The following is a 9,569-nucleotide window of genomic DNA, read 5'->3' as shown; positions in this document are numbered from 1 at the left end:
TAACTAAACAAACCTATTTTTACTTCATAAATAGAATGCCGAAATGAGGTGAACTTCTGTCATGAGTCTAGTGGAGATACTAGAATAAGTAAGATGCCATGCCATTCCTAGAGTATTGCATCTCAAGCTTTATTCATCCGGGACAAATCAATTGTAATTGGGAAAATACACTACAAAGCATCTTGTTTAAAACTTCTCAAAATGCTATATACTGAATTACACAATGAAAGCGTGGTCATTTGGCTAGTTATATCATGATAGAAGCCTGAAAGAGGAAGAATGCATAATCGTTTTTATTTTAGAAAAAGCCATGGACATATCCATCTAAAACGGAGAAATATTCTGAAAATTCTAGGAACAACAGAGATGACTATTTCTAATTCTCCAATAATCAGCAAACAGAATACATTACATCACTGATAAATATGATTCCAAAGATTACCTTGTTCATGTAGTTAATTTGTAAAAGACAACATCCTAACACGATCATTGTAAAAAACCAGTTCGGAAATTACTAGAATTGATTTGTGCCTTCAAATGTAAGCTTCAAAGCTATTCCTACTTCTTTCATGCTCATAACCAATAGTATGCAACAAGAAAGCAACTATGATAATTTTTACAAGAATCGCACGTGCAAATGCATAAGCTGCAAAATTGGTTATTCCCCCAACCATCACTGCAAAAATTTTGAATTCTATACAGAATTAGTTGAGAAAATTCCCTAAGATTATTGACACGAGAAAAATAATTACAAAACACTAAGATGGACAATTTTCTCGATAAAACGCTTCAACTAAGTATGTATCTAATATATGATAGATTCATGGAAGGGATCTAAGATAGTTGTGTACACTTCAAAAGAGACGCTTTATTGTTTTGTGACACTGAAAAGCTTAACATGTGCCAATTATGTTTTTCCCTCTTCTAGTCTTTCCCTTTGCTTTTGAGAGTAAAAAGGGGCAGTGTCATTTTATAAAAATTATCAAAGAGTTACGTGAATCCTTAGTGCAACAGAGTTTATGAAAACACCAGTAATGTATTTCCTTTTGAATTAAAGATATTTCAACAATTAGAAATGCTTCTGAAGACCAAAGAAAGCTGAAACTTATGAAGCTTAATTGCACCTGCCATGATTGTGAACATTAATTGCACCTGCCCTGATTGCAGAGATTAATGGAACAACGAAAAATCCACCCGAAGCTTCTGACAAAAAACTGTCGTTCAATCCCACTCTTCATTAAGGATGAAAAAGCTTCTGGAAAAGTCCATCCTTCATGTATTTGGAGGCTTTAGTTAGAGCCAAGAATCGCTTGAAACCTTGTGCTTGCAGCTCCTCGTCCAAGTGCGGTAGCCCTAGTTATTACAGCCTCTCGAGATGCCACGAATCCAGCGGCAGAAGGATTAGGCACCACCAGAGCCACTGGGGAAGCCTGGACAATTGCATGTGTAATATGTGTTTTCTTAATTCCAGCCCCAAATTCTAATTTGAATTTAAGAAAAATTACGACAAAGTAGAAGAAGAACAAGAGGAAGAACAATTTGAATTCAAAGACCAAAGGCCGCTCGAGATGCATACCTTTGTTGATTGCAGATTTATCAGTGGTTATGGCTTGTTAGTTGGCTTTCCTCTTGTCATTCCAAGCATCCTATTTTGATAAGAAACAAGGGTGGGAAAAATTAAAAAGTGGGTGCCCAGAAATAAACGAGATGAACCATAAAAGGCTAAAACAATTTGGTGTCTGCTTTGAGTCCTTTTGAATTTACGTTTTTAAAAGATAAAGTATTCAGGTTGAAAACAAATAGCAATAAGATAAAAGAAAAAATAAAATAGATAATAAATAAGATAGATTTTAGATAAGAGATTAAGATTGAAACGGCCAAGATAAGATATGTGAATAGACTTAGTCTTTTATTTAACAGAGCTGAGTAACTAATTCTTAAACCTGTGCAGTTTACAATGTTATACAAGGGTTGATATTTTCAATCATTCATAAAAATTTATTATACAATACTTCTTCACCGTTGATTTATTCATACCTCATTAGTATTATTTCTTCTATTTCATTCCCACGAGTTTAGCATTTTTTTGTTGTAATCGAGAAAAAAGAATAGGAAAGATAAGATATGATTAAGGAGATTAAAGGACAACAAGTAAGTCTTTAATTGTTGATAACCTATTTCGTTATCTTCTTATTTTTAAAATCATTAAAACATACTAATTAATAGTTATAAATGTCTTTATCTTCTAATTTTTTTAATCACTAAAACATACTATATCGTTATTCTACTATGTCTTTATCTTCTTCTTTTTTTATCATTAAAACATACTAATTCATAGTTATAAATGCCACCAAAATTTTCTATACATGTGAATAACCTGCATTCTAATTTTAATACAAGCAAAAATAAATTTAACTTTTTAGTATTTTTATGAATTTGCATTTTAAAGTCTTTTTTATTCTTTTTTAAATTAAGCTTTCTTTCCAAAGTAATACCTTAGTCACATTTATTATTTTTTATATTTATTTAATTATTGTAATATAATTATTTCATAGGATACAGAAAGGATAAATTTTTAATCCGTAATTCTACTAAATTATTAACAGTTTGTTAACCTGCCATTCAAGTCATATTTTGATAATCTGAACAAATTGCTCTATTTAGGTTGGTTAGGTCAGTACTTTTTAATTTTTTTTGTACCAAAGACGAATTTATATAGGAGAGTGTGGGGAAAAATGTTCCTTTCACTACAAGAAACATCGTTAAAATTGATGGCCAAATCAACGGTTAGGTCGTCGATAATATTAAAAATCAACGGAAAAATGGACAGCGTTAGTGGTCCCTATTAAGCTTGTCGATTTTTTAAAATTCTAATAAAATCGACAATTCTGGCGTCGATAATATGAGGTTAAGCTTTTCCCATATTAAGTAAAAGCGACGTGTCTGTCGTCGATAATATTAAATAAAATCGACAAACTAATTGTCGATTTTGGATTTATTAAAATGGACAAGCAAACTGTCAATTTTGGACTTACTAAAATGGACAAGAAAACCATCGATTTTTAACTTATTAAAATGGACAAGTGAACCGCCGATAAAATTATAAAAAGATTGACAAGTTCTCCGTCTATTTTTTATTTTCTTTTGTCAATTTTGAATTTAAAAATCGACAATACTTGTAACACCTTAACTATCAAAAGTCACGCTTCCGGCTGCGCTACTCTGATAGCTCGGATATTACGACGACTCTTATACTATTTAGTACTAAAATATGAGACTGTTTAAACCTTTAAACCGCAATACCGCTCCAAAATACTTTTGTTAGGTAACGTACATCCATACATACCATACAACCTACAAAACTCACAAAGAGTACATATATATATATAAAATAATTTTACAAGCATTAACTAATACAATTCCTATCCCTCTTACAGAATGTATAAAGATAAAGGCGAGGGAATAATAAATAATAACTAAAACAATACAAAACATCATGACAACAACGAGATAAACTCTTCATGATTTTTGCGTCCATATCCTGAAAAAGGACATTTGTAGGAGGGTGAGAACATCATCATCAAAAGGATTCTCAGTAGAGGGTTTTTGGAAATTATTATAGTAGGATACGTGAAGGTAAAACCTTTACAGTGATTAATAACTGCCTTATGCATCTTTTCAAAAGCGACGATTTACTATAAAAGAAAAATCTAAAATCTTTTTTGAAAGAGGAACTGTTCATTTCTTGAAAATTCAAAAGCCTTTTAAGAGGTTTATCTATACTAATCCAAATTAGTTTTTCATACTTTCCCAAATCAGAAACATACATCAGACATGGCCTTTGACCCACCTCATGATCAACCACGGCTCTAGGCCCAAATAACCCAAACAACAACCAATCACCACAGTCCAATAGAGTCTTAGTTGCAAACACAAATAGGAAAGTTCAAGCACAACAAACAGTTTCTGCAAGTAGAACAATTAGCAGATAATCACAAGTAATCACAAAGGCAAACCAAGTATAATATGTAGACCCAAACAATGTCACATAGATGCATATGATGAATGCTTGTTCTAGTGGCTGATGATATCATCTATCGGTTATAAAGCCAACCCGACAAGTCCTGGTAGCTAACCATTGGACTGTCCTTCTGTCGTGCATCTCCAACACGAGTTATTCACAATCATAATCATAATTCACATCCAATACCCTCACTGGTGTATATTCACGGGAGCGAGCTCATCCGAAACTTTCACAGTGTCTGGCCACACTTACGATATAGGGTCAGCAGAGTATCGAGTCTCAACCTAGAGCACATGGTGGCTAGCCACTGCTTCTACACAGGAAAACTCGTATCTCAGAAAATTGGAAGTACAACAATCTCTTTATCATTTCAATAACCATTCAAATTCATACTCAGTCATCTGGCTCATAACATATTCCACAACTAGCCATGATTCATTATCATATACAGCCATTCCGGCTCATAACATATTTCACAAACAACCATGATTCATTATCATATACAGCCATTCCGACTTATAACAAAATAGCACTTCCTCCATCCAACATCATCAAATTCATAAAATCATCATTCAAGCCATAAATCACTTTTTCTCAATTTAATTTACTTTGAAATCGAAAATCAATTCTTTCCATCCTTGGCTTTAAAATCCCCATTTCACAAATCTTTTCAGGCTCATAGCCACTTTTCCTCAAATGTCACTTTCTTTTTTCTAAAACAAATTCACCCTCAGCATCATATTTCCAAAATTCCACAACCAGGCCAAAATTAAAATCTCCTTTGAAGGATTCAAAATCATTCATCCTAATATAGGATTCGATAATAAAATTTCTCAGCCGAGTCTCAAGACTTTAGGGAAGGACAACCTATCTCAATTTCTTAAACATTCATTGAAATTCTTAAAAATCATAGATCCTTGGTTTAAGCAAATAAAAATAGAGTTTATTATAAAATCAGATCATATAAAGTCACAAGTCCCAACCCAATCCAAAGTCAATCCACTTGAAATGGAACTGATTCATTTAAATTAAAACCACTTTCAGGTTCCTCCTTAAAAATCAATTCTCTGACTTCTTCCAAAATGTCACAAATGCAATTATTCAGTCAAGGTCCAATTTTTTTTAAGATCACTAAAAGCTCCTCTGAACGAAACCCTTAAGTCTAACCAAAAGCAAAAGTCCTTTTTATATTAAAACCAATATTAAAACATAATACTTTCCTTCAGTAATTCAAATGGTAAAATAATTCATTTCTAAATAAATCGAACTAAAGACGTATAGTTTACTTAAATAAATTAAGCTCAAAAACATAAATATTTTCTTAATAAATCAAATAATACAATTTCTCAAATCCAAACCTTTCTAAATAACTTTTCGATCAAAGTCTAGGATTTTTATAGAAATTTCGGCAGCACCTCCCCTAAAACTTAGACTTCGCCACCCCGTTCGGGTCCCAACTAAACCATTCCACAATCCTCTTCAACGGTTTAAAAACCAAAATCAATTCAAAAGCAAGCTAAATCCAACAACCACCTCATTTTCATATCTCAAGGAAACTGTTTCTAGATCAAATCATTATCAACTGATTAAACTCATTTCCAAAGCTTTAAAGAAATAGTTCAGCAATAATCTATTCATCAAAACCAAATACTAAACCAATCAAACATATAATTATATTCATCCCAGACAACCAATATCACATAAGACTTATACAATCACTCAAGGCTACAATTTTCCCACATAATATCCATATATAATAATTCCAGTATATAAAATATAGTTTTCTAAAAAGGCCCCTACCTCAATACGTAAAACCACAGCCCAAACGCCTCATAGAGCTCTTTTTTCATCAATCCGAATTGACGGCAACCAAAATCTCAGCTCCACTTGCTCTCTCTCAAAAGCAGAAACAGCTTTAAATGCCACAAGTAAACTTGGATTCTAACTCCTAGAACTATTAACATCGCAAATACTTTATTACACGGAATAGAACACTAACGCAGGACTTTCGAAACAGAAATTACTTACTGAAATAACAAAGCGAAGCAGCCGTAACTCCAAATCAACCTAGCTGCAGCACCGTAAAAAATTTTTGAGTAACGGTGGCGGCCCGAACCTCTGATAATAGCAGCTGTACAACAACGCAGTGTCAATAATCTTCCCAAAATTTTGAAAGAATGGAAACCAGACTTAAAACCCTTACCGGCAGTATTTTCGGGCGACAGCAGTAAGGTTTTCCAGCGGCAGAAGCGGCCAGAAGCTTCAACGGTGGTTTCAGCAGCGGTTTCCAATGGCAACTGCGGTGTGCTCAAAACAGAACACAAATAGAGAAACGGTAAGAATGGCGGCCAGGGTGACAACGATGTGAGCTCCATCAGTGGCAGCTTGGACCACAGGAACCTAGGCAGCGGTGATGGCAACCACCGAAATGGCATTCATGTCACGACAGTGGCGAAAACGGTCCCCTCCCCCTCTTGTCGCATTCTGTCTCTTCTCTCTGTGTGAAGCCCACACACGACGACGACAGCGGTGGCACTCCTTGCGACTCCCTGGACGGCAATGAGCTTGAACAGAGGCATAGGCAGGACACAACGGCGGTGGCTCCCTTCCCCTGGCCCCTGGCTCGCTCACGGTTCTCCCTCTTTGTGACATGACAATGATAGAATGGGCTTGACGAGCTTGACGTGCACGGCACGACGTCGGCGACAGCAGGACGCAGTGCAGTAGTGACGAGGCGTGGGTCGACGGCAGGGTGCAGGTCCATCTCTCTCTATTTCGCAAGCTCTCTCTTCTCCCCTTCCACTTCTATGTGTGTGTGTCATGTGATAAGGGTGACGGCAGTAGGGGTTTTCGACGCTGAATTAGGGATTGAGAGTGAGTGTGGCGCTGAAGAGGATGAAACAGGGGTGGGAGTGTGGCTGCGTCAAAAGGGAGGGTAAAAGGGAACCGGTAGGGTGCAGCTACTGGGTTTGGGGAACGGGTCACTGGGTTAGGGTTTCAGGGTTAGGTTTTTCCCAATTTGAGAATTAGGGTTTAGGTAAAAATTAGGTTTAAGGGTTGTTTTGTAATTTCAAATAAAAATAGGGATAATATAGTAATTAGAAATAAATTTTAATCCAACAATAATAATGTATAAAAATACTATTTGTTCATCAATTTCACAAATTATTTTCAATAAAATGTTCAAATCCAATAATTAGAAATAATATAATTAAAACCTTTATTTTCCCAAAATAGCAGTATTAATATTTTAAAATATTAATTATTTAGTCCAAATCATATAAAATTCTCATTATTTCATAACTACCAACTTTATAATTTGAATATAGAAAATAATTCAATAATTGTAAAATTGGATAATAATCTTAATTTATTTCAAATTCAATAAATCGAAACTTGCTTTAATTATCTTTAATAAAGAAATTTCAGATAATTAAAGCTGCAAAAATATTGAATTTGAAATTAGCTCATGATAGCCCTTTTTCAAAGGTTCTGGGTCTTATAATACTGCCGTCGATTTAATATCTACAGTTTTTTTATTATTTGAAAAATAATAGTCAATTAAATATTAAGTAATGAGATAAATAAACTTTTAAATACAAAAATAAAATTTATATTAGATATTAAATAATAAGTTTACATACTTATCAAAACAATAATAAATAATCCTCTAACTTAAAGATTTAAAACAAGATAAATAACTAAACTCCACTAATAATACAAAATATTCAACACAAGTAAATAATCCTACTCGTACTCATCTAAATAGTCATCATCTGAGTCATCGAGATTGTCAGAATTATCCTCCATATGAGCTTCCTGTGACTGTCCTGGGGGCTGCAAGATAGGTGGGAGTTTTCTTCCTGGGACTGCGCTTTTCTGGGAGCTTGGAAAAGTAAAAGGAGGAGGTGGAGGAACACGTGATCCAAAACTACTAGGACCCATGGCCCTCACATACTCAGTCAAGCTGCTAAGTTGATGACTAAACTGATCCATTGTGAGTTACTGGTGTTGAGATCCTCACGCAAGGATTCAACCATCTGTTGCCACTATCTTTTCTCCCTTTGATAGCGGTCTCCAAGCTCTCTATATTTAGCGGCGTGTTGTTCAACTTCCCTATTAAGTATTATAATTTGTTCTCTAAGATCCAAAATATTAGTGCTAGTGGTCGTGGTTGGCCCATCAACTTGGGGTCGCACCATGGAAGAGTTCCTTACCTCACCCATGCCATATACCCTACCTCTTCGTTTTCCACCCACTGTCTCAATCCATATGCTTTCCTCAGAGACATGCGGTGGATTAATTACACCAGCCTCTATAGCAGCCTGTCACTCTTGCTCAGCCTGAAACATGCGCTCTTGAAATGTCTCCTACAATGATTGGTAAACTACTTTAAGTATCAATAATAATGCAAAAGTTAAGAAGAAATGTGACAAAAATAAGTCCATAATTACAATGAAGGAAAGTATTAAGTCATTTCTTTTTGCACATTCTAAGTTACACAAAAAGCAATTGCAATGAAAATAGGTAAGTTACCTTTGCCATTCGGGAGTGTTCATCAACCAGTTGATGCCTATCCTCTTTGTGAGTATGGGTGTGCTTAAAAAACTCATCCATACGCAATGGTCTTCCAAGAGATTGATTCTACATAATATAAGTAATAATCAAAAGAAAGAAGTTGATATTATTGTCAAAGTTTAGAAATACGTCAATTTTTGCATTATTACTAGTCAAATAAGGTTCTTGCATAATTAGGCAGATTAGAATAATCAGCAAAAAGGAAACAATCAAGGGATCTGTATGCATTTGTGTTCACAATAACCAAGATAAATACTATGTATACATATAACACAATGATTACTTGAGTATGTTTCCATTTCATGTCACCTAACACAATCTCCACCAAAAATAATATTCAAATCACAAATGTCAATGATGTTTCAGTTTACCCTCGGCAACAGAAGCCGTAAGATGCTGCATATGACATGAAGCTTTCTCCATGAGTGTTGACTGGCTCCTAATGTGACAGCAAAGTAAAGATAAATACTACAAAGGAGAACTAGTAGAACAAGAGCTGATAAGAGTGATCCCGTGCCTCTCCATGAGTGTTGACCAACTTCCCAGCTCATTCTTAATTAAGAAGGTACCATTTATTACACACAGCAGGTTCATTGCTTTTAAACTAGTTAATTTAATTCTAGATTCCTTGTTAATAGATTTTATTTTGGCATGAATATCTCCGAAACTTCACAAAATAGTGAGACCAGGTAGGCCCATTCATACATATAACATTATTTATAATCATTGATTGTTAGCATCGCATCCATCATCAGAGTTGTAGATGTCATTATTTTTATCTCTCAAAATCTATCAAAAAATTAAATAGAACAAGAATGTGTCTCCAATAAAAATCCTACTTCAGCTAGTTGTTCATGCTAGGACAAACATACTAAGGAACAATGAGAAAAATAGTGCATTAAACCAGATTACATATTTTTTGTAAGAAGTATTCATAAACATCAACAAACCAGATTCTAAATCATTT

General features: G+C 34.4%; 1 protein-coding gene across 2 annotated transcripts; it reads right to left on the bottom strand.

The window, feature by feature from the left end:
- Window positions 1-3,355: 3,355 nt before the first annotated feature.
- Window positions 3,356-7,019, bottom strand: LOC112801446 (uncharacterized). Of its 2 annotated transcripts, XR_003201910.3 has the most exons (4): window positions 6,228-7,019; window positions 6,053-6,155; window positions 5,825-5,978; window positions 3,356-3,541 (listed from the first exon to the last, which is right to left on the bottom strand). XR_003201910.3 is itself a non-coding variant. In XM_025844171.3 (3 exons), the coding sequence occupies exons 1-3, from the start codon at window positions 6,457-6,459 to the stop codon at window positions 3,520-3,522; spliced, it is 357 nt and encodes a 118-aa protein (XP_025699956.1). In that variant the 5' UTR covers window positions 6,460-6,958; the 3' UTR covers window positions 3,356-3,519. The 2 variants fall into 2 exon arrangements, 1 of the variants encoding a protein (XP_025699956.1); XM_025844171.3 differs by lacking the exon at window positions 5,825-5,978 and having other exon boundaries at window positions 6,228-6,958.
- Between the last annotated feature and the right edge of the window lie 2,550 nt (window positions 7,020-9,569).

Source organism: Arachis hypogaea, chromosome 1 (assembly GCF_003086295.3).
Source record: "Arachis hypogaea cultivar Tifrunner chromosome 1, arahy.Tifrunner.gnm2.J5K5, whole genome shotgun sequence".
Taxonomy (NCBI): Eukaryota; Viridiplantae; Streptophyta; class Magnoliopsida; order Fabales; family Fabaceae; genus Arachis; species Arachis hypogaea.
Note: the sequence above shows the minus strand (reverse complement) of the source record. Positions and strands in the feature narration are given on the sequence as shown.

Coding starts and splice junctions, on each gene's coding strand:
- LOC112801446 (XM_025844171.3), bottom strand. CDS start 6,459: ATGCCATTTCGGTGGTTGCCATCACCGCTGCCTAGGTTCCTGTGGTCC. Junction 6,156..6,227: donor GTCGCCCGAAAATACTGCCG/GTAAGGGTTTTA, acceptor GTTGTTGTACAG/CTGCTATTATCAGAGGTTCG. Junction 3,542..6,052: donor TGCTTCGCTTTGTTATTTCA/GTAAGTAATTTC, acceptor GTCCTTTTTCAG/GATATGGACGCAAAAATCAT.